Source organism: Poromitra crassiceps (assembly GCF_964638095.1).
Source record: "Poromitra crassiceps genome assembly, chromosome: 6".
In the NCBI taxonomy this organism is placed as follows: domain Eukaryota; kingdom Metazoa; phylum Chordata; class Actinopteri; order Beryciformes; family Melamphaidae; genus Poromitra; species Poromitra crassiceps.
Genome location: NC_139627.1, coordinates 43,271,088 through 43,296,657, shown reverse-complemented (window position 1 = coordinate 43,296,657; position 25,570 = coordinate 43,271,088). Strand labels below are relative to the sequence as shown.

The window sequence follows — 25,570 nt, the reverse complement described above, 5'->3', positions numbered from 1 at the left end:
AGAAGGGCGAGTTGCGCGCGTGTACAAAGGTTATATATAGCTTATGACGTCATAAGCTCCTGCATTTTAGCACCTCGCGCACTGCTCTCTTCAATGAGGAAGTACCTTGTAGAATCTTGTAGAAAAGTGTCGATTTTAAGGCTTTGGGTTGAAAGTAATGTATAATAATTTCGGAGGCTCACAATTACTAACATAAGACCCTAAATAACATAGTTAGAACGTTCTTGTGGATTTTGGTTTCCAGGGACTTTAAAGTATCTCATCATATTTACTGTAGGCTACTCATAGCTTGAGTGAGACTCACTGAAATGACCCTCCTCTCACTCTCACACACCACACCTCCCTTTTTTACTCACAATTTATCTTTTGGTCCCAAGATGGAAAGCCAGGGTTGAGATTCAGGAAATGTGTTTTAATTTACTTGGCATCCCCCCCCCCCCCAAAACACATATATACACACACACACACACACACACACACACACACACACACACACACACACACACACACACACACAAATCATCTTTCCAAGTTTGCTCCCTTTAAAACATAGCCAGCTGCCCATGTTTGTTCATATTGTATATTGTATTCATTTATACCATTATTTTCTCTGGGTCTGTATTAAGATCATAATTTATTCAGATATTACTTCTATTTGGATAGACCTGAGATACTAAAGTGGGGACTCAAGTGTCGGATGATGGGAGTGACTTGGTAAGGAGCTTTCTTATCCTGTGTGTTGAAGGAAAATATGTGTAATATCTGGATTATATCAAAAATGCTATCCAATAAACACACATTGCTTGGACCTCTAATACAATTCTCTCCTAATTGCTGGTGTTATTTCTTCATTCTTCCACAACTGATTGGTGGCATGGTGGCACAGTGGCAGCGTTCTTGCCTCGCACTCTCGCCTCACAGCAAGAAGGTCCTGGGTTCCATTCCCACCTGAGATGCTGTTGGCACTGGGGGTATGTCTCCCCATGCCTTCAGTGCCTGGTGCCCAGGTGGGCTATCTCCCGAAAAGGGCCTTTCTGTGGAGTTTGCATGTTCTTCCCGTATTCAGCTGGGATTTCCCCAACATAACACCAATATGGAGCCCCACTAAAAACATGCAGAAGAACGTCGTCTGACCAGCGGCGGTTGGAAGAAGTTGGTCCCCGGGCACGTCACTGCAGCTGCCCACCGCTGCTGGCCTGACCATAGAGGACGAGCCAGGATGGGGAAAATGCGGAGGACAAATTTCACGGTGCCTCTGAGCATGTGTGTGTGTATAATGTGTGCATGCATTGATGCATTGTGACAAATGGACAGGGGTTTGTCCGTCCTGTACGGACAAACCCCGTACAGCACAAGAATTATTTGCTCCAATCATCTACCATTGGAGGTAGATGATTGCAGTTTTCATCTCTCTCTCATGTAAAGCATATATACATATATATATATATATATATATATATATATATATATATATATATATATATATACTGTATATACACACACACACACACACACACACACACACACACACACACACAGTGTATAAATACACACTACATATTTCTGTGACTGCAATGCTTCAATTGAAGTTTGAGCCTTTAGTCTAGGACAAATCCAGTTTTAATTTTTACTTTATTGAAGAAATAGCACTAACAATCCACCTCTCTCTCTCACGCACGCACACACACACACACACACACACACACACACACACACACACACACACACACGCACACACAGACACACGCACACACGCACATACACTGTGCAACTCCAAAGAAGCAGCTGGTCTTTCCAGCCACCACAGGATGATGAAAGTCCCTGTTCAGTAGAGTGTGGGTACAGAATGTGGCCCAGACAGCCAGACAGGGTGACACAACTCTACAGCCTCTATCGAAAGGCAAACTGCAGTCCCAGCCTGTCTGCCATACCATGCCATGCCAGCCTGTCTGCCATACCATGCCATGCCAGCCTGTCTGCCATACCATGCCATGTAACTGAGCCAGTGTTTCAGCCAGTCAGTTGAGTGGTGGCACCATCCTATCTGCCTGGATGTAGGAGGACTGGTGACAGCGGTGACGAGAGGCGAAGTCGGCGTTGTCCTCCGTCAGCTGCTTGGTTTGCATGCCCACCCCGGACAGCGACGGCGTCACCACCATCTGGTCCTTGGGGGAACCATCTCTCCTGAGAGGAAAAGGGATTGATTGGTATGGAGAAAATGTGTTTAAGCGTGAAGATGTGACCCGTTAAATTATCAGCAAATTGTAAATGAAATTATTTACAGGTATAATTCCTCATCTTGCTAGGAGGACCATAGACTGTACAAAAGGAAATAGCAGTGCCAATAGAGAGCCAAAGCAGACGTCACTTCCTGCTTCAGCATGCACACACCAGGAGATTTCATCCAGCATTTATTTTCCCATAAACATTTTGTAAAATGCTTATAAAAATGCTTTTACTTAGTCAAACGAAACAATTCAGCTATTATAAATTGTATATTTTTTCGATGTTTTTTTGTGTGTGTTTTGGTCCGAGTGAAATGTTCTATGGTCTCTCCTGATTCTAAATATAGCTGAATCACTTGGTTTGACGAAGTAAAACTATTTGTATAAGCATTTTACTAAACTAGGAATCGAGTGCACCTATGGGTGGAGACTCTGGAGATGATGCGCTATGGCTGCAGTTATTTATGGAAATCGCTTGCTCCGTGGGCTCCCAAAATCGTGTCTGACAGACAGACAGACACCGCCCACCCACCTACTGTAGGCGCCATCGTGCAACTGTGTGCCATCGGCTGATGGCTCATACTACATCAGTTGCTCGAGTGACATCACTGATGACATCACAACTGCCTGGTCTGCGACCAACTGAAATGATACAGTTCCGTGACGTGGCGGTCTTGACTATGTTTGCTGGGTATATAATCAGGCATTTTACAGGTTTAAATTACATTACTTCATCAGCTTTCACACATCATGAACTCCATCCAATTTGAGAGCAGTGGAGCACTCTATCTCTCTATGATTCAAGATTCAAGATTCAAGATTTTTATTGTCACTCCATGGTACAAGTATCACGTGTGAAATTCTTGTGCTGTGGACTCCGTTTACGACATAGCACCAAAGCTATTCTGATTCCAGGCTGGGCATTTTGTAACACAGTGATAAAATTGACATATACCTGCCAATGCTACTCAGTGTTGATTTGAGCCATGCCAAAAAGCTGAATCGAGCTGCAATTCCTGCGAATACATAAAAAAAAAGACAAAAAAGAAGAAGACTGTTATTAGTGTTGTCCTGCACACGTGCTGAAGTAGATGCACCAAAAAGGCCAAACAATGTCCGACAAATTAGCTAAATTTGCTCTGGAAAAGCAGCTTACTGTCTTACTGGGCATTCACGCCGAACGCAATTTCGCGCGGAGAGATTACATACAAAGTCAATGCAAACAAGCGAGCAGACCCTGGGACCGAAGAGACATTTTGCGGCGTCATTCGCTCAATTTTGGCGAATAATTTGCACGGTCAAACTCGAGCGAGAAACGTGATTTTCGCTCTTGGTGTGTGAACGTATACCCAGAATGATCTTAAAGTAGGACCAGTGCCCAGAGAAGCGAAGTAACAGAGCAGGGAAGTGTGAACAGTATCTCAACTGGCTGTGCCACCTGTGAAACAAGTGGCTGACACTTGTACAGCTCATGCACAGAGGGCTGGCGGAGGCATGTGTGAACATTGTATATAACACACAGCGAAACCCATTCAGCTATTCTAGAAATCTTAAACAGCTGCCAGGCAAAGACACTACTGTCCTAAGCTACAACAGCTGCCAGTGCCAGGCAAAGACACTGTCCTAAGCTACAACAGCTGCCAGTGCCAGGCAAAGACACTGTCCTAAGCTACAACAGCTGCCAGTGCCAGGCAAAGACACTGCAAGTGAAACTCTCACCAGAATGTAGCAAAGATGACTTGGCTCTGTCAGACAGCCTCTTTGATTCTTTGACATGTTGCTCAAAGTGAAAAGCAAGTTGTGAGGTAGGTGACATAAGACCCCCCACACACACACACACATGTTTTACAGTTGATTTCATTTTTTCCCACCAAATTCCATGACTCCATCCATTTTTTCTGCATTGCAGAAATCTGGACATAGACAAAGACAGTTACCCATAGGTAGTCCAGGACTTGTCTTCCCAATGTAGAAGTAGAGCAGCAAGGCCACTACTATGTTTGCTAAGGCGTAGACCCACTGAATAACAAACATGATCAGGATGGAGCACAATGCCTGAAAGAAAACAAACACGGATTATGAAGATTATCCATCGACATTTAGAAATATATTGGCTGAAAATAACAGGCTAAATAAACATAATTGACTGTAAAATTATAAGGTAACATATTGGAACTACCGTAAATTCCGGACTATAAGCCGCACCTTTTTTCCCGTTTTGTTGGCCTTTTTTGGCCCCTGCGGCTTATATAACGGTGCGGCTTATCTATGGATTTTTTCAACAAAAAAAAAAAAAAAAAAAAAAAAATCTCTTTTTTAGCACTCTTTCTAACTATAAATCCACTTCTGTTTTAATTTCCTCTCTTGCCCTCTTTTCACCACACTGTATGACACTGTATGACACTGTATGACACTGTGTGCACTGTAAATAACAACACAGGTGGTGTTGTGTTATGTTGTTTTGTTGAAATGTTAATAAATGGGAGCATTACATATGGTAATTAAACACAAAAAAAAAAAAAAAAAAAAAAAAAAAAACCATTAAAACACCCGCGGCTTATAGTCCGGTGCGGCTTATATAAGAAAAAAATAGTCAACTTTGAAGGTGCGGCTTATACACCGGTGCGCCTTATAGTCCGGAATTTACGGTACTAAACTACATACTGAGACATTATGGATATCTTTTGAATGTGTAACTTACACCGATGAGAGCGACCCAGTAGTTGCAGAACTTGGCATAGAATGAATCCGGCATAGGTTTGATTTCCAAGCTGTGGTGCTCTGGTTTACCTCCAGCACCTGGGAGATTTAGGAATGGGTCAGATTACTACATACATAAAGCGCGACCACAAAGGACCTCTGTGATCGCTGCTCTCCGCTCTAGAGTATCACAGGTAAAGCTGTTCACCTGTGTTGCAGCTGTGGGGCCCAGCGGACCGATCCGGATCGACATGGCTCAAAGTAGTCGGGGACTTGATTTGAGGTCCACGCTGGACCTCGGTGCCCTCTTCCGGGGGAGCTGAGCCCGTCTCCTGGCCGGACACGGTGCTGTTCAGGTCCAAACCAAAGCTGTCCATCAGCATCTGCTTGGCAGGAACCTTCCTGCTTTTGCATCTGCTGCTCACCTCCAGATATGGGAAAGTACACAGATTCTTTACTTAAAGGGACACAGACCTTTGTCAAGTAAAACGTTGTCAGAAAAATAAATACTAACGTACAGATACCTGAAAATCCAATTTAAGTACAGTAACAAAGTATTTGTACTTCGTTACTTCCCATCTCTGCTCACCTCTTGCATGGAAGATATCTTCTCAGCCCCAGCGTCTCGGTTGGGGACAGGTGGGAAGATGCGGTCCATGTCTTTAGTGAACTCCAACAGAGTGCCTTTCCCCTGTGGACTCTTGCCTCCGCTGCCGTAGTTCTGCTGGGTGAGCTCCAGCAGCGGCCTGGAGCTCTGGCTGGCCGGCCTCGGCTGGCTCCTCCTGGCCAGTAGCAGTGCGTCGTCCCTCCTCTCCCTGGTCTGGAGCTGGTAGGTCATGGCCACGCTGAAGGTGAGACACCCCAGGTGAAAAAGAGTATAAAACCAAACATCCGTTTTCCCTTTCTCATACTCTTGAGGCAAAAATCTCTACTTACTTACATACACCAAACTTGACAGTTTGATTCCTAACTAGAAGTGTACTGGGCGAGCACAGATCTCTGCCAAGGCCAATACTCCAGTCTGCTATGATATGCAGATTTTGTGGTTGACACAATACAAATTTGAATTACAAAAAAAGAAAGAAAACCGGCACAGTCGTTTTTATGTATTTCTGCTAACAAACAAACGGCACCAAAAACATAACCGCCTAGATGGTCTATATTCTGAAGGTTTTAACAAGAGGGGTTTGTTTATATATCATTCATATCCTGATTTATATAACATTTTATTCCTAAAAACATGGCGAACATGGATTTTATATTATCCAACATTCCCTCTGTAAAAACCTTTGGCACTAATATGTCAACAAAATGAAAATAATTTTGAACCTGGCTTTTTCCTATATTCATATTTCTGTCCGGGAAATGTATGCAAATTAGTGCATAATTTAGTAGAGACTGCCTCATTTGCATATTTAACCATACATTTTCTGAAAACGCATAATACAAAAAATAATTGCCTTAAGGTAAGTAATCAAGTGGGGAAGTTTCATACTGATATCTATTACGGTAGTTTTTTTTTTTTTTACCATATTCACCGGGGGTGTCTCACCTGAAGTAGGAGTAATCGATGAAGCTGTAGGTGAGCATGAAGTTGATGGTGACGATGGGGGCCAGAACGTTGACCCGGCCGATGAAGATGAAGGCCATTGTCAGCAGGCTGGTCAGACAGATAGCGGCCACTGGGGTCTTGTTAGGGCCTTTCTGTTTTAGAGTGGGAGAGAGAGTCATGTAATCGCAAACAAAAAGGTGATTTATGGGATTTTTGGATTGGAATTTCAGTTAAATGCCTGTATGTATGTGGTCAACAAAAGTTTATGAAATTGTGAAAGAGGACCACTTTTATGACTTTTGAAGCATCTCAATTGTCCTCATTTTTTAAGATTATCTTGCTGAACACGAAGTTTGCCATTTCATAAACGTTTGTTAACCACAGACCTTATTTCAGGCATATTTAACCCAAATCCCCATGCAAAAATCCCATCGACTTTTAGACAAGGGAACCGGAAGTGCTAATATCTAGGTCTTCCGGACTCATTCCTGCGGTACTCTATAACAATGCACCAACAATAACCACTCTTCTTCACTTGTTAACGAGTTGCTTTCACTGCTCCAGTCCCGACTGTCCCGCTACAGGAGTGCCGGCCGCTGTGCGCCTGGCGGGCCTCCAGCCTTGCAGGGCCGGGCCCCGCCTGGGGCCCTTCCTGCATTTGTTCTGGAGCTTTGATTTGGGTCAAGATGTCTCAGGCCTCATTCAGCCCGCTGCTGCCCCCGCCCACCCGCGGAAGTCTGAGCAAAACTGGAGGTGGCTGGGGTCAGGATGGGAACGTGACTGTATGTGTGCGTGCGTGTGTGTGCGTGTGTGTGCGCGCGCGCGCATGCGTGCCAGGCCAGTAGGTAGCGGTGTAACTTTGTAACAACACCACAGAATAACACCATGCACCTGCGTACAACAGCATGGTGATGTAGATGTTTTGGTGCCCTCCATGGAGGTGGATTGAGTATTGGGCACATGTAAGTAATCCCTCTCCGCTGATCACAGTAATGGTGCAGAAAATCTACACTTTGCTGAAGGAGCGTTAACAAACTCAGCAGAGTCTGCCGCACAAACACGGCTTGATGGGCCGCCATTGTTCTTCTATTCGTGCATGCCTATTAGGCTGAAAACCTAATAGGAGGAATGTGGGAAGTGGGGTCGACCGTGTCATCAGAGTTGTCACAAGAATAGCTTGTTTCCTGGGTTCGATTCCCACCTGGGACGCTGTGAACGCTGAAGGAATGCGTGCCCGTCCGCATGTCCTCGAGTGCCCACCGCCCGGGTGGGGTCGTCAAAAGGGCCTTTCTGTGTGGAGTTTGCATGTTCGTTAAGGGCGCCTGTTCGGAGGGAGGGGAACTGGTTGGAATAGCGTGAACCTCCCACGTGCTATGTCCTACCAGTGAAGCTTCCCCTGTCAGGTGAAAAGAAGCAGCTGGCTAACTGCCCATGTCTCGGAGGAAGCATCAAGCATGGAGCCAATTTCGGCTCTCCCCAGATCGGCAGAGGGTGGAGCAGCAACCAGGATAAATAAATTAAATTAGCACTAATGGGGGATAAAAATGGGATAGATTTTTAGAATAGCTTGTTTGCAACCACATGATTCTGATGACATCGAAAACAGCGCTGGAGAGCAGCCCTCCAGAGCGAGTATGCAAGAGGGTTGGATGCTGCTCCACGCTCCAGGTATCACCAGATGCAAAACATAGGATATGATCCATATACAATGAAGAGAAGCGCTTTTTCCAGCAACTTGTCCGATTTGCCCGGTGTAGCCTATGTAGCAAATGTAGCCTGCCGCTAGTTGCCCTCCAGCATGATCTGCACGTCTCACGCACTATAGACGGTTTTCACCAGAGCGCAACCCCACAGCACTTCCTTTTTCTCAGCATTCGGCAAACTGCAGAAATATTCACTCGACATCGTTACTTTTGTTTTCGTCGCTCAGCTGTATAGACGGTTTTCACGGAATGGTCAGTCCTGCACTTGAATGTTTTTTTTTCTTTTATGTCCATAGCAAACACTGCAACAGGAAGTGAGCGGGGGTTCAATTTAGAATGTTTTTGTTGTCAAGTTAAAACCGTCTATACAGTATACATGGTCTCGCCCCTTGATGAGATTCCACTCTGGAATCTGGTTTAAAAAGTTGGCCTTTTCAGGCCCCCAAAATGCTGTCGTCATGTGAATTAAAGGCCAAACAGCAACAAAAGTTTGTCATTTTATGCAGGGACCGTTCTCATGTAACCGGCCCATAAGTCATGTGAATATATGCTCATGTTGTTTATTGCTCTATTCACCCACCCACCCCTTTTCCCAGGAAGGCCAGGGCGGGGATGACCCTCTCCTGGGCGATGCACTGGAGGATCCTGGGTGCTCCGTAAAGGCCGCCCATGCAGGAAGCCAGGGAGGAGATGTAGAGGCCCAGCAGAAAGAGGAAACCCACCAAGGAGACCTGGAGGAAGAGGGAGAACAAACAGAGGGTGGGAGGAGACCTGACTACACCCAGGGCAGTTCCGCTGCAGACAGCCCCTTGTGAAAACAATGTGGAAGTCAGGGAAGCTGCAAAGTTTCAATGATTGGTTAAAGCTAGGGATGTATACAATATTGGATTATTGGAGTTTTCTTCTTCTTATTGGATTTTCTTTCATATATGCCGATATTTTCAAACTCTTTTTGCTGATACCGATATATGCGCCATTTTCCCCCCACCTAATTTCAGAGAACATCAAGTCTCTCCTGTAGTGGGATTAACACATTATTATGCCTACTCTTATTGTGATGGCCCACTGGCAGATGCCGACATAAATACAACGCGTTTTTAAATGTACACATTCACTGGGCAGACTAAGAAAGCTACTTAGGTTATGTAAAACATGTCATCATTTTTATTTACCTGTGAAACATTTTCTTTCAAACAAAACTGTAAGATTCATCCTAGTTCAACAGGCAAGGATCAAGTAGTTGGGCAAAATTAAAGTGCCATTTTATTCGTCTGTCATATCATCAGAAATGTTCGTTGGGAAATAGGTTAGGAGCTGTCAGGACTGGAGCCGGAAATTCATGTAGCTATACCCTTAAAAGCACCACCCACTGACACAGTGTCTGAGGTGGAAAGTAGCAGTACTTGAGTACGATATTTTAATACTCCCATAACAATATAGTAATAGGTATCAGGGGTAATGCTGATGTTTCCTGGAAAGAACCATGTACTGTAGTTATGTATTTGTTATATAGAAAATGTAAGCAGCCTGGTAGAGTCAATAAGATCTTGTACATTTCAAGAATTTCCTGATAGAAAGACTTGCAAAACTATCAACTATTTATTGGAAAACTAATAGTCAGAGGTAAATTATCAGAAGTCATCATTCATATAATTATATTATATAGTTATTTGTTGAATTCTTCATTCATTTGAATGAATTTCTAATTTTCTATATATCTACTACATCATTTCATGGTTCTGTCTTGGAAACAGCAGAAGAAACTGGAGGTACTTACCGGTACTAACTACCATTGAACTCTTTCTCTATTTTCCATAGAATTACTACATAATTTAAAGAGAACATGAAACATTTGATCATGTGACTCTAGTTCATTTGCATTTCACCTCAGACAAGACAGGGCACTGCTTTCAAGTCTGACATTTACCTAGATTTGCTAGAAAGATGAACAACATTTCAGCTTTTCACTAGACGCCAACTAGGGCGCTGCTAGATGACGTCACTAGGTTGACTGTACAGTCCAGTAGTAAGGTTTTTGAATGTTTTGATGAATCAAAAACAACTATAATCAAAGTCAGAAACACAACAGCATATGTTGTGAGCCTGTTAGAATTCAAAATATTTACTACCGACACTTAACTAGCCTGTACTCCATTACTGTACTGTACTGTGCTGTGCTGTACTGTACAGTCAACCTGGTGACATCATCAAGCAGCGCCCTAGTTGGCAAAAAGGTGAAATGTTCATCGCAAATCTACGTACAGACTTGAGAGCAGTGTCCTGTCTTGTCTGAGGTGAAATGCAAATGACGTAGAGTCACATGATCAAATGTTGCATGTCCTCTTTAATGGTTCTTTCCAGGAAACGTCCTAAGAAATGAACAGTTCCTTTCTAGGAAGTTACTGTATTAGGAAATTGCGGGCCCAAAACAAAGTGTTACCCTAACAGGTTTCAGTTATCTTTCTGAAATTATTACAGGACCTATACAGATAGCCAGGGATTGGACATAGTGTGACCTTTGGATGGCATTACAAACAGGGCTATGCATTAACCACACATCATCACCAAGAGGAGCTTGTCATTGTGGGGAATCCCTCCTGGTAGAGAGGGACAGGCCCTTAGATTGAGAGAGAGAAGAGAGATAGAGAGAGAGAGGAGGTTACCTTTTCCGCTATCAAGAAGTCATAGCGCAGTGCTTCTCTGGTGCAGATAGCCCCCAGGAGGAAGACAAAGACCAGATACAGGAACCACCTGTGGGTCACCAACAGTACAGCACACATCATTATCAACTGGTCCACTTGACCCATATCAGACAGAATTGTGTCAGTGCAATGGTGACTGATACAGTATGGTTCAAACCGGAACATGTGTCATTTAGTGTAACGTTTGTGTCCTTTAGTGTAACGTTTGTGTCATTTAGTGTAACGTTTGTGTCCTTTAGTGTAACGTTTGTGTCATTAATGTGTGTAATGTTTGTGTCATTTCTTACGACGTAAAGACAGCGGCCAATGTTCCAACAGGGATGTTGTGTTCAGGCCGCTGAAGGTCTGAGCTCATGTTGAAGCCTGCCATAACTCCTACACACACACACACACACACACACACACACACACACACACACACGTAATTCATAGAACATACACAATACAGGGTGTTAAGTGTAATGCAGGGATTCAGAAGTTTGAGTATTGAGTTCATCTTAAAGAACAATAGTCTTCTGGTATACCAGGGCTATCTTGATCACCTTGAGTGAGCTGTAACCAGAGCTTAATATAAGATCAGGTGAAATCAGGTAGAGATGATGGGGGCAGCTCACCTGTGGCAGCGGGGAAGAAGACCCCAAAGACGGTGAAAAAGTTTTCCCCTGTGCTGTAGTCCGGCATCGTGTTCCTAGCAAGCAGCTCAGCCGAATAACCAACAAAGCCATGTTCTGAAAGAGGAAGCGACAATTAACAACACACATCAACTATACATAAATAAGGTTAGACCTATACATACTGTACATACTGTGTATATACATAAGGTTAGACCAATACATATTATACATACTGTGTAAATACATAAGGTTAGACCTATACATATTATACATACTGTGTAAATACATAAGGTTAGACCTATACATATACATACTGTAAATACATACAGCAAGGTTAGACCTATACTATACATACTGTAAATACATAAGGTTAGACCAATACATAGTATACATACTGTAAATACATAAGGTTAGACCTGTACATAGTATACATACTGTAAAGACATAAGGTTAGACCTATACATATTATACATACTGTAAAGACATAAGGTTAGACCTATACATATTATACATACTGTAAATACATAAGGTTAGACCTATACATATTATACATACTGTAAATACATAAGGTTAAACCTATACATATACATACTAATACATACATATACCTATACTATACATACTGTAAATATATAAAGTTAGACCTATAAGCCATGTTCTGAAAGAGGAAGCAACCGTACACAATTAACAGTGCACATCAGCTATACATAAATACATAAGGTTAGATCTATACATACTATACATACTGTAAATACATAAGGTTAAACCTATACATACTGTAAATACATACAGTTAGACCTATAAGCCATGTTCTGAAAGGACGCAACAGTACACAGCACACCAACTATACATAAATGCATAAGGTTAGACCTATATGGTATTTTGACAGCCAATACTACAATATTTCTTTGGATTGAGGCTGCTGATTGCTGATATTTTGTGCCAATGCTCAGTTGACCATTTTTATGTTGACCAAAGTTGACCATTTTTATGTGGAGTCAAGTCTATTTAGCCATTCATCACAGTTATTATCTCAAATCTCAAGTCTGATACAAAAATAAATGAAATAAAATACAACATTCACAAGCTGTGCAGTCAGGGAGCTGAGGTGGCCGATATTCAATTTACAATACCAATATCAGACAGACACAGGTGTGTTCAGGCCTCCTTCAAGCAGTACGACATGTCACCCTGCTGCTTTTGCAAAGCTGGACATGAGAGCCATCAGCTGGTGAAGAAAAATACATGAATACTGGGATGTTGTCCTCAGAGTGGTTAGAGTTTGTTCAAGGGGAAAAAACTAAAACAGGGTAGAGTTGTAAATGAGAAAATATGGATGACTGCTTAAAGGAGAAATTCACCCAAAAATAAAAATTCAGTCACTATCTACTCACCCCCATGCCGATGGAAGGACGGGTCAAGTGTTTTTAGTCCACAAAACGTCCATGGAGTTTCACAGTAAAACACTGTTGCAGCATCCTCCTAAGCTAAACAGCTGAAGTGAATGGTGACCAACTTTCAAACAGGAATAAAAAATAAAAAAATAAAAAAATAATGGCTCCATACTTCCCATCTGACATGAGCTCTGAGATGCCAAGTCGACCTGAAAAGACGTCACTAACACCCTGTTTTTAGCTGAAATCTGCACTGTAGCCGTCAGCTGAAAGTCCCATTCTCACGTTCGCTCAGTATGGGGGTGAGCAGATAGTGACTGAATTTTAATTTTTGGGTGAACTTATCCTTTAAGATGAAAGTAGAGGAAAAATGCACACTGGTATTTGTGAGGAGCAGGACCAAAACCCTGCTATAAAAACCCCAGTGTTTCCCCACCAATGAAGTGCTGCATGTTGTCCTTCTCAGCAATCACAATTATGTCTGAATTAGATAATCTGCTGATGGGGTGACAAGCAATGGAAAAATCAAAATGATCTCAACCCATAGATTTTGTTACTCTTGTTAACAGGAAAACAAGATTTTAACACTCAATACTAGACTCAAAGACCAAATTTGGATCAGTAACACTCAATACTAGACTCAAAGACCAAATGTGGATCAGTAACACTCAATACTAGACTCAAAGACCAAATGTGGATCAGTAACACTCAATACTAGACTCAAAGACTAAATGACTCATTTGGATCAGTTTCAGTGCTCAATGGAGGAGCTGCTGATGCAATCACCTCTTTGCCGCTTTCAAATCTCACCATGACTCAAAGGTTCATTTTGTTCAACAGTAATTCCAAAACAATACAAATGACAACCAACCAATCAAACAAAGTTATTGAATACTTTAAAGACCCCCTAAAGTCAAAAACGTGTTTTTCTTCTTCTTGTTCCTTCAGTTGGATGTTTGAGCTTCACTGTGCAGAATGATGTCTGTGCAGAGTTTGACACTAGAAGGCTGTTTTCACAGCCACCTGCTGAAAATGGAAGGTTTCTCTGTGCTCTCTGAAAAGGCCATTTCCCACAAGCATGAAATACTTGGAGCCAATCGCTGTCCAGTATTCAGCAGTTAAACTTTAGAAATCATCAGTATTTGCCTACTACAGTATTTACAGATTCTGGAATTTTTTAGGAGGGAGGAGAGGAAGTCATTTTAAGGATTCTAATCGATTTTAACAAGATAATTAACTTTTTTGTGGAAAAACCAGACACAAATTATTAGTCAACGTAGAGAATTTTACATAGACGGGTTTCACGGTATTGTCAGTCCTGTCCTACTGTATTAGCGAACACTGCAACAGGAAGTGAGCTGGGGTTCAATTTAGAATGTTTATGTTGTCAAAACCATCTATACTAGAAATAATGCATGCTTCGTGCGCTCATTTCTAGCGTGCTCACCTGTATCGCCTGCAAAAACTGGCATGCACTTTGCACATGTGCAGTGGAACAATTGTGCGCCGTAGAATCTGCCTTATTATGGTAGTGAGATCTTCAAACATGACTTTGGGGGGGGGGGGTCATTAAACGTTGTCTGTCAGTGTATCCAAACATTCTGTCCATGTTCATAGAAATAGTGCAGTTTCGGTCTCACACGACCTTTTCACACGTGAGAAACGTCAATCAATAAATCTATCCGTCTGGGAGACATCTTGTTCAGCAGTGTGCGGACTCTACTCTTTTTCTACATTGTTTGACCCCTTGTCCTGCACCTGCAATTTGGACTGGATGTGGGCGCTCTACTCTCTTTTGTACATAGAAATAGTTTAGCCTTCTAAAAGACGTGAACAGCCTCAGTGCTGCGCGCTGTGTGAGTCAGGCTTGGTTGGGTGTTGGAGCGTGATGCCATGTCCTGTAGAGGGCGGTGCAGACGTGGACACTGGCTGCCCTGCCTCTGTTACATTCTGCTTGTTTGGATAGAGGGTGGTCTCGTCGGGTCACAGAGTGGACGAGGGTTTGGACTGCGAGTCCCATTTGATCTGGCTTTTGACAGCCTAGAGAACATGTGGCGAGCAAGAAAAGCTTGGCTGGAATAACAACGTCCAGCCGTTTGGTCTTTGGCTTTTTGTCATGCATTTCGAAAACAAAAGAAAAAAAGAGCATGCTCACTCTCTCTCTACCTCTGTGTCTGTGTGTGTGTGTGTGTGTGTGTGTGTGTGTGTGTGTGTGTGTGTGTGTGTGTGTGTGTGTGTGTGTGTGTGTGTCTGTGTGTGTGTGTCTCTGTGTGTCTCTCTCCCCTGTCTCCCTCTCTCTCATTCTTTCTTTCAGACTTGGAAGCTGCTGGGCTTCTGAAAAGGGTGGTGACTTCCTTTTGGATAAACATGTCATTAATCAGAGAGAACACATTCTTTCCCATCGCGAGATAACCAAGGGGGAAATGTCCGGTGTTGTAATATAGGCGGGCCCTTCAGATTTGGCTCGGTGGGTCAAATGAGCCACCAGCAGTGCAGAACTGTCTTTCCCTGCACTCTCTCCATACTAGTCTTCACTGGACTGACCTACACTATATGGTGATAGGACTGCACAGTTTTACAGGCCCAGTCTGGAAGCACAGGATAGCAGAGATGCTCACAAGTCTTTGGTCACAAGTCCAAGTCAAGTCTCAAGTCTCTTATGGATGAGCGTTCTATCATCTGCTACATGCCCTCCAGTCTGCTTACAACACTGCATAGCTAAAACTAAGGAATTCAAAGTATATACTGTATTATCCTCACTCCTTTATGTATTAGCATAGCATTGATTATTTGACATTATTATTAGTAGACATGTCCTTAATGTTAATGCACCCCAAAAAAATACAAATAAAGATTGTTCAGGAGTCCCAAATCTCGAGTCCGAGTCGAGTCCCAAGTCTTTTGAGCAGTCTCAAGTCAAGCCTCGAGTCACTGTGTGTGACTTAAGTGCGACTTCAGTCCAAGTCACAAAGTCCAAGAACCCATCTCTGTAGGTTAGTGATACAGACTGGAATGTGTAGTCAGAGGCCTCTCTCTCTAACTCTCTGACCTCTTAGTCCTGCATGGAAATAGACTATCGTAACATATCATAACATAACGCAGAATCCAGAACAGACCATATGTCGCTGCAGAGGAGAGGCAGGATGATTGAGAAAGCCATGCTGTGGTGAGGATCATAGGAGAGATGATGTGGCATCTCTGGAGCAGCAGCAGCAGGCCTCACATCTCAGTTCCGGCATCCTCTCTTTGTCATCGTCCAAACATGTGGGTGAGTCTGGTTAACACCCTAAACCCCAGACCCGACAAGCACATCACGGGCTTCCTGTTCTGCGGGGAACAGGCATGGAGGGCCATAGAGAGGCACGCCTGGTCGTATACTCGACCTACTGCCCGCTGTGTGCTGAAAAGTCATAAAGTGGCCCACGTTTGTGAAGATTATCCTGCTAAACACAAATTACCACACCCCCATAAACTTTTCTTAGCCACAGACCTTCATGCATTTAACCCAAATCCCCATTCTAAAACCCCATTCACTTTTCCCCTTACGAACCCAAGTGCTACTTCCTGACTCATTCCTGCGGTACTCTATGTGCTGCGGTCTCTGAAAGCTTCCACTGTGATGACCTTGACCTTCCACTGTGACGACCTTGACCTTCCACTGTGACAACCTTGACCTTCCACTGTGATGACCTTGACCTTCCACTGTGACGACCTTGACCTTCCACTGTGACGACCTTGCCCAGTCTGATTAGAGTTGTTATCGTCTTATAAACTTGCTGTCCTGGCAGGTAACCAGGACGTGGCTCGGTGAGGCAGCCAGCGAGCGGAGGCTAGACCAGGGACTGGCTGCCAGCCATGAGGTCACCCCACACACACACACACACACACACACACACACACACACACACACACACACACACACACACACACACACACACACTCTTGATTGGAAAAACCTGGGCTGTGCATTATGACTGGTTCTCCCACAAAACCTCAGGAACTGCAAATCGGCCGGTGCCAGCTGTGCCATGAAGAGGACTGGAGGGGTGAGAGAGGTGGGGTGAAGGGCTGGGTTTATAGACGGGAGGGGTGAGAGAGGTGGGGTGAAGGGCTGGGTTTATAGACGGGAGGGGTGAGAGAGGTGGGGTGAAGGGCTGGGTTTATAGACGGGAGGGGTGAAGGGACACGGGAGTGCTACAGTTTTTGCTGGGAGAGAGAAAGAAAAGGGACACTTATGTGTATGTTGTTTTCTCCATGTGAAATGTATTTTTATTGTGGGGGTGTGCTCTACTTTTTCATCTGTCTAGCTTTAGGATTGTTTTTATGCAAATGAGAATGAAATGGTGCTATGCAAATAAAGTTTGACTTCTGGAACACTTTGCCCTTCCCTCTGGACAGGACGTTGCTAATCAGTGAGAACAGGAAGTGTGGGGAAGGACTTCCTGAAGGCCAGCAAAAGAACACAATCTACTGGGGGGGTGACCATGTTTCCTCTCCAGAAAAAGTTCTTCACCACAGGCAACAAGAGAGGCCTTTACAGCCAGGGATGCAAACTCATGGAGTGAAAAAGGTGACAGATCATAAAGGGCAGACACAAAAAGACTCTACTAAATTACTTAAAGGGCAGGCACAAGACTACTAAACTAAACTACTTAAAGGGCAGACACAAAACTACTCTACTAAACTACTTAAAGGGCAGACACAAAACTACTCTACTAAACTACTTAAAGGGCAGACACAAAACTACTCTACTAAACTACTTAAAGGGCAGACACAAGACTACTAAACTACTTAAAGGGCAGACACAAAACTACTCTACTAAACTACTTAAAGGGCAGACACAAGACTACTAAACTACTTAAAGGGCAGACACAAAACTACTCTACTAAACTACTTAAAGGGCCGACACAAAACTACTCTACTAAACTACTTAAAGGGCAGACACAAAACTACTCTACTAAACTACTTAAAGGGCAGACACAAAACTACTCTACTAAACTACTTAAAGGGCAGACACAAAACTACTCTACTAAACTACTTAAAGGGCAGACACAAGACTACTAAACTACTTAAAGGGCAGACACAAAACTACTCTACTAAACTACTTAAAGGGCAGACACAAGACTACTAAACTACTTAAAGGGCAGACACAAGACTACTAAACTACTTAAAGGGCAGACACAAAACTACTCTACTAAACTACTTAAAGGGCAGACACAAAACTACTCTACTAAACTACTTAAAGGGCAGACACAAGACTACTAAACTACTTAAAGGGCAGACACAAAACTACTCTACTAAACTACTTAAAGGGCAGACACAAGACTACTAAACTACTTAAAGGGCAGACACAAAACTACTCTACTAAACTACTTAAAGGGCAGACACAAGACTACTAAACTACTTAAAGGGCAGACACAAAACTACTCTACTAAACTACTTAAAGGGCAGACACAAAACTACTCTACTAAACTACTTAAAGGGCAGACACAAGACTACTAAACTACTTAAAGGGCAGACACAACACTACTCTACTAAACTACTTAAAGGGCAGACACAAAACTACTCTACTAAACTACTTAAAGGGCAGACACAAGACTACTAAACTACTTAAAGGGCAGACACAAGACTACTAAACTACTTAAAGGGCAGACACAAGACTACTAAACTACTTAAAGGGCAGACACAAGACTACTAAACTACTTAAAGGGCAGACACAAGACTACTAAACTACTTAAAGGGCAGACACAAGACTACTAAACTACTTAAAGGGCAGACACAAAACTACTCTACTAAACTACTTAAAGGGCAGACACAAGACTACTAAACTACTTAAAGGGCAGACACAAAACTACTCTACTAAACTACTTAAAGGGCAGACACAAGACTACTAAACTACTTAAAGGGCAGACACAAAACTACTCTACTAAACTACTTAAAGGGCAGACACAAAACTACTCTACTAAACTACTTAAAGGGCAGACACAAAACTACTCTACTAAACTACTTAAAGCAGCAGTTCTCAAACTTTCACAAGTCAAGGACCCCTAAACTCGAACACAATTTAGACCACAGATCCCCATTTGACCATTTGATAAGATTTTGTCCCAGGGTCCCCCATCTGATAAGATTTTTTGCTTTTAGATGTTTAAGTGTATGAAACCCATGGACAAAACACACATACACATACATTCTGTCATTGTGTTACTTATGGGAGGAATTATGGAAAATAAATTATTTCCCTTTTTGCTGGGGACCCCCTGGAACCCCCTCAAAGACCCCTGGGGGTGCCCTTTGTGGTACCAGGTGAGCCACCAGGGTGCGCCAACAGTTTACATGTTAAAAATCAGCAACTGTTAACACAAAAAGTCGGGCTGTTGTAGTTATTACCAAATCAAATTCAAATCAGAACAAATTCTTCATTATGCCGGGGACTATTTTCCGGTGCTAGGGAACTACTTTGCTGAGATCGCAAACATGCTCATGCCCATCCCCCCCCCCCCCCCCCCCCCCTTTTCTTTTTACAATGGAGTTTATGGCTGCTGGACCAGATTTGTTGGCTAAACAAATTCATTGTTTTTTTTGTTTGTCATAGGATTTTATCCTTTAAGTGCCCTGTTTGGGGATCAAAGGTGACTCCTTTGCAATGAATCCTCACAGCTGTTTGTGATAAGCAGTCTGCTGTTCCAATAGACTTCCACCATCATCCACTAGATCTTTAAACACAACCACCAGCAATGCATTATTAAGGCTTTTAAGAAGCCCTACCTAATAAGCATCTAAGCGGAATTAAAAACAAGTTAATAGGCATGAGGAAAATGGGTTGAATATGCAAAGAAAAGTTTTATATAATTACACAGACACCAGTGTGTCACAAATGAGAGAGCTAGAGTTCTAGTCTTGGTAGAATACATTCAGTATTATCGGTGATGCCACAGTGACACCTACTGGCTGAAACTGCTAACTGAGTTCACAGTTCAAGTGAACAGACTCAGAGTTCTGGAAGTGCAGTAAAATGACTCACTAATAGTGAGTCACTATATTCACTTTAGTGCAGCACAGTAGAGTTTAGAGATTAATATAATTCATAAACAATTATCTCTGATAAACTTCTCTCCTTAGCTGTTTTCTGAATTTAGTGAAAAGTGCAGTCTGTAAAGTTGTGGGTGCTGGCTATGGGTCAGGAGGTAGAGTGGCTCGTCCACTAAGGTTGGTGTCCTCATGTCCAAGTGTCCTTGGACAAGATACTGAATGCATGGTGGTAGCTTCCATCGGTGTGTGAATGGGTAAATGTAGGCATTGTTGTAAAGCGCTTTGAGTGGTCAGAGGACAGAAAAGTGTTATATAAATGCAGTCCATTAAGCATTTAAGTCAACTAGAGTGAATTATGACATCACACAGTCAAGACTGGCTCCATAAGCTCCCATTAAAAGGTTGAAAAAAGTATAAAACTTAAAACTGCGATTTCTCAAAAAGTAGGAAAGATATCAAAAGTGATAAAGTAGTAAAAGTGTTGACCTGTTTAAAGTTTAAATTGAGTTTGTAGTCCAAAGCATGAACGAGTAGTTAAGAGTTCAAAGAGGGCATGGTTTGCACAGTTCATTTCGGTTCCCATGTTAACAGGTTACAGCAGCCACACCACCGGCATCAGACGCGCGTCTCAGGCGCGTGTCTTGCGAGCGTGAGACGCGCGTCATCTAGAGAATAGAAGCGAAGCCTATTTTTTCAGCTTTCCGCGCGCGTGTCTCTAGCGTGTCTCTACACAAATAGACACAAAAAGACATTACAATGATATTTTACAGGGGCAGCCACAGCCAATCAAGGCTCGTTTTGATTTGAGACGAGAGGATGAGCGGAGCTCACAGCTGCAGTTCTCCTGCCCTCTGAAAACCACAGGCTACAACTGGCTTCGTTCCTCCCCTCCCCACCACACACACACAGACACACACACACACACACACACAAATGATACTGCCTCGATTCTGAAGTGAGCCCAAGCGATCTTCAGTTAAAATCATCATTGTATTGTTTATAGCAAATTTAATAAAAGGTAAACTCTATACGAAGATAGTTGGCAGACAGGCAGCAGCGCAGCAGCTGCACGCACCAGCCACGCTGCCTGTGTGGATGCCGCGGGCGTGCCAGCCGCAGCAAGCACGCCACGCACACGCACACGCCACGCAGTCGCAAGATGTGTGTCCCGGCCGTTAGACTTTAAACGGGTACTAAACAGTTGTGTGCTGTCTTCAGGCTGTCTTCAGGCCTCAACAAAAACCTGCCAGCCCATCGACAGTCAACGTGTTTTTCTGACTCCTGTTTTGAAGCCTAGTGTGGCCGCCTCTGCGCAGCTCGCACGAAACAGCACGAGACCAGACAGGGGTTTCCCAGGGAGCCGTGCGATCACTGGACAGGGGACTAAGCCTAATCCTGTTGTAAAAACTCAGGCATTTAACATGGGGGTGAACAGGGGACGACTCCCTTTTGGAGCCAACCTCAAGTGGCCATTTGATGAACTACAGCTTTCAATATCACTTCAGCGGTTTCCTCTGTCAAAGCCCGAGCTAGCCCACTGGGCCTACCTGGATCGAGGTGGGTGAAGGTGCCGATGACAAAGTCCAGGGTGGAGATGGCGAGCAGGGCCAGCAGCAGCAGCTGCAGGCGCACGATCCACTTGACCCCTGCCAGGTTGATGCCGAGCAGAGCCAGGAGCACGGCGGCCGAAACCCCACGCACCGCCCACTCACTCTGCACGCTCAGCAGCTCCGCCACCGACTCCGAGAAGCCCGTCACGTACATGGCCCCCGCCACACACTAGGGGGCAGCAGAACACACAACAACCAGGTTACAACCATCGCCAGAGTACCGCGCAGGAATGAGGCCTAAGACCTGCCTGAGAACCGGATGTTTACACTTCCGGTTCCCTCATCTCAAACTCAATGGGGTTTTTTGTATGGAGAAGTGTAAATGTGATTGTTTAAAAATCTAGATTTTCGGGAAAACCCTTCAAAAGTCATAAAAGTGGTGTTAATTTGTGAAGATTATCTTGCTGAACACAAGCTTTGCCATTTCATAAACTTTTGTTAACCACAGACCTTATTTCAGTCATTTAACCAAAATCCCCATGCAAAAGTCCCATTGCCTTCGCGACGAGGGAACCAGGAAGTGCATGACTTCTGGATTGGCCTACAAAAAGACGTCATCCCTGCGGTTCTATTGCTGTCCAAATGCTGTTTTAGGCTTTTCCATCCTGACCAGAATTAACATTGAAAAATTAGTGAAAAAAATTGTCAAATGTACAGTAATGATACTGAACATCAGCACAATATCTCAGCTGCCCGTAGCTTCAGTCCAAAAAGCTGCATTTAAAAACATCAGTCAAAATCTATACTACTAATTGGAAGTGCAGATGTTTTGCACTTTTAAAATTTATGACGCACACAATTTATGACGCACACACACACACACACACACACACACACACACACACACACACACACACACACACACACACTTACCTGTCCAAACACATAGAGGAGACCCACGGTGCCGCCCAGCCTGCCTCCCAGCACAGTGGAGATCATGGAGTAGACTCCTCCCTCTCCCATGCCACAGCGCTCACACACCCCCACGCCCGACATCACCGTCACCATGGCAACCAGCACCACCGACGACACCAGGACCATCCCCAGCAGCACACCCGTGTTCCCCTGGACGATGCCCCCGTGAGGCCGGACGAAAAAAATAAAAACATAGTTCATCTCTATGCTGTCTCACTAATTTCTTTGCTGGGTTATTTATGTACGTTATTTAAGTAGATGTAGTCACATGAGTTTTCTGAAAATGAAAACAGACAAATGGCGCACTTGCACATTGTCCCTTTTTCTGTTCTTATGACTTAGTGGTTCGGTTCTCAAACTTCTTCTGTCAGGCCCCAGCAGGAGAGAGGGAGTGAAAGACAGACATAATGTAGAGGGGGAGAAAGGGAGACTTGTGGCTACCCATAGAACCAATTTTCATTCCGATAGGGGCAATTTAGAACGTTTATGTTGTCAAGTTAAAAACCAGTCTATTCCAGACGGGATAGATGTACAGTATACTCACCACCAGGTAGCCGGTGCGGAGGAAGAGCACCACCCCGAAGATGTTGATCATGCAGGTGGTGAAGACGCCGTCCCAGGTGCCGAACAGAACGGGCTCCCACACAAACAGCTGCACCCTCCACCAGGGGGCACTGGGCCGCGGCAGGCCCTCAACACACAAACAAGGCAGGGTTAAAGGTACTACGTAGCACTTTAACATCAATTAAATCATCACCACTTTCACACTGAGACATTAGTATTATCGCCATAAACAAAAAAGATCACTGGCAAGACGAATGGCGCCCTCTACTGGCCTCTACACTGCTTTTTACATTGTCTGGCACCGGGTTGGATTCAGCAGGAAATCTGCTGGATTGCTTTATGGCACAAAACAGGAAGAGGGCGCTGTTCTTCCAGTTTCTGGCAAAGGCAAATAGTGGAAGGAGTGGAATGTTGATGGAAAAATCACTTCCAACATCAAAGAGAAAAGCCCTGACAAGAGGAAGCACACCAGGTGAAGAGGATGAGTGACAGATTGGCGTCAGGAAGTGACAGAGTTGATGAGAAATGTGCTCTTACTTTTGACAAACACTGTCACAACCAACACCAGATGTTGACATGAGATAGTGGCATGCTTCCACTTTATTTTAAAGAAAACACAAGTTAAACACATACTTCCCTGCATCCCTCTTAAGATCTGAATCAATCGACCACTGGACACCAAGCCAGAAAATCCTTAAGAACTCAACCCAATTTGACGATGCTCAGTTACCCCTCAAATAACACATTGAAATTGCGATATATTAAAGCTGGCCAGATGATTAGGAATGAGCTTGATAGTGACTAGGGATGAAACAATAAACCGTGATCATGTTGAAACGTGATAAAATTCCTGACGCTAACTGTTTCAATTTGTCACTATCATTCAAACCATGTTACCGTGATTACAGCGCTTTGAAAAACATAGTAAATACTGACCATCATCAACCAGCCCCCGCCCCCCCCACACACACACACACACACATAACAAACACTACAACATTATGACAACACAATACATCATTACACAAACAAAAGAAAAGAAAAGAAAGAAAAGACAAAAGCTAGAAATAAAATGACCAAAAACACACAAAAGGCAAACAGAAATACAATGATGAAACACAGTTGAATTTGGTAGGATCCCCTCAACAAACGATCAATGTTTGTCCCCTGGAGGATCATCAACCAAAGTTAGCAACAGTCTCCCAGACGCAGGCGTGCAGCCTTGGTGAAATGATTTCAGTGAGTGTATCAGTACTTTTTGAACATTTTCAGCACATTTTAACAATACCGTGATAATACTGATAACGTGATAATGTTGGTCACTTTAATCATGATATGGAATTTTCAGACCATTTCATCTTAAATAGTGACAGAGAATGTAGCCTACCTGTGCGTCTTCGTGGAAGAGATCCCGGGTGTGTGGGTTTCCCCCCGGCTTCAACAGGCCTGCCCCGTCATCCTTCATCTCACACCTGTGCACAGTCAAACCTATGGGGAGGGTATCCATGGAAACCTACAGGTGGGATGGGATGCATTACCTCACTTCCTGTCTCTCATAGAGTCCCAAAGTCACGCCCTCTTCCGGGTTCGGCATGGGACCTAAGGGATTTCATCCCCCATTCATCTCCCCATATAGATGTTTTAAAAAAATCCTTATAAAAAGTTTTAATTGGTCAAACCAAGCAGAATCAGGAGACCATGGAATTGTTTTTGTCTGAGTGAAATGTTCTATGGTCTCTCGTCTCTCCTGATTCTGAATATAGCCTAGCTGAATCGCTTGGTTTGTAAATGAAACATCTATGGAAAAAATAATGAGGAATGAAATCCCTTAGGTCCCATGCCGAACCCAGAAGAGGCGGTGACTTTGGCTTTAATAAAAGGCTCTTTTCACAGCAAACTTTTGAGGCGATAAAGCAGGAAGTAAAGCAGGTGTTACCAATAACATTAATGAGGGCCCTTTCACTGGAATACCTAAACGGAATGGAACCATAATTAATGGTATTGGTTGCACCTGCTTTACTTCCTGCTATACCACCTCAACGGCTGCTGTGAAATGGGTCCATAATACTCAAGAAAGACCTCAGATCTAAAGACACCCTCGTTTTTTAAGATGTATTTAAATTCCTCTACTTTTACTAATAATTTGTGTGATGTGATTTTCCCACAAAAAGAGTTAAATTATCTTATCCTTAAAATGACTTCCCCTCCTGCTCAATCACTAAAAATGCCAGAATCTGTAAGCAAATATTGATTTCTAAAGTTTCTAAAGTTTAACTGCTGAATACTGGATTATATTCTCCCAGCTTAACCATTAACCTTTCATTAGTATGAAATTTAATGAAATAATTCACGTTCAGGTCTGAATTTATCCATCCACAACAAAGTGTTACTCTGCTGAGAGATGGCTGCAGATTATTTCCCTTCTGAAGGGTCGGGGCGGGGACAGACAAGCGGTGTCACATCACATCACATCCCGGTCAAACAGAGGTGTGCCACCCGGATCCAGCAGAGGGTGTGCTGGTTACTTAACACTAAACAGCTTAGAGAAACCTGCAGCCT

The 25,570-nt window shown here is 43.5% G+C and overlaps 1 protein-coding gene across 1 annotated transcript; it reads right to left on the bottom strand.

Annotated features, from left to right (window-relative positions):
- Window positions 1–1,675: 1,675 nt before the first annotated feature.
- Window positions 1,676–24,520, bottom strand: slc12a8 (solute carrier family 12 member 8). Its single transcript, XM_083638587.1, has 15 exons — window positions 24,399–24,520; window positions 22,992–23,138; window positions 22,406–22,597; window positions 21,470–21,701; window positions 11,497–11,610; window positions 11,170–11,257; window positions 10,844–10,931; window positions 8,765–8,911; window positions 6,478–6,629; window positions 5,515–5,770; window positions 5,134–5,350; window positions 4,927–5,024; window positions 4,163–4,280; window positions 3,181–3,241; window positions 1,676–2,184 (listed from the first exon to the last, which is right to left on the bottom strand). Exons 1-15 carry the CDS (start codon window positions 24,516–24,518, stop codon window positions 2,019–2,021), a joined length of 2,196 nt encoding a protein of 731 aa, XP_083494713.1. The 5' UTR covers window positions 24,519–24,520; the 3' UTR covers window positions 1,676–2,018.
- Between the last annotated feature and the right edge of the window lie 1,050 nt (window positions 24,521–25,570).

Coding starts and splice junctions, on each gene's coding strand:
- slc12a8 (XM_083638587.1), bottom strand. CDS start 24,518: ATGGATACCCTCCCCATAGGTTTGACTGTGCACAGGTGTGAGATGAAG. Junction 10,932..11,169: donor TTGGCCGCTGTCTTTACGTC/GTAAGAAATGAC, acceptor GGTGACCCACAG/GTGGTTCCTGTATCTGGTCT. Junction 3,242..4,162: donor AAGTCCTGGACTACCTATGG/GTAACTGTCTTT, acceptor ATGTATTCGCAG/GAATTGCAGCTCGATTCAGC.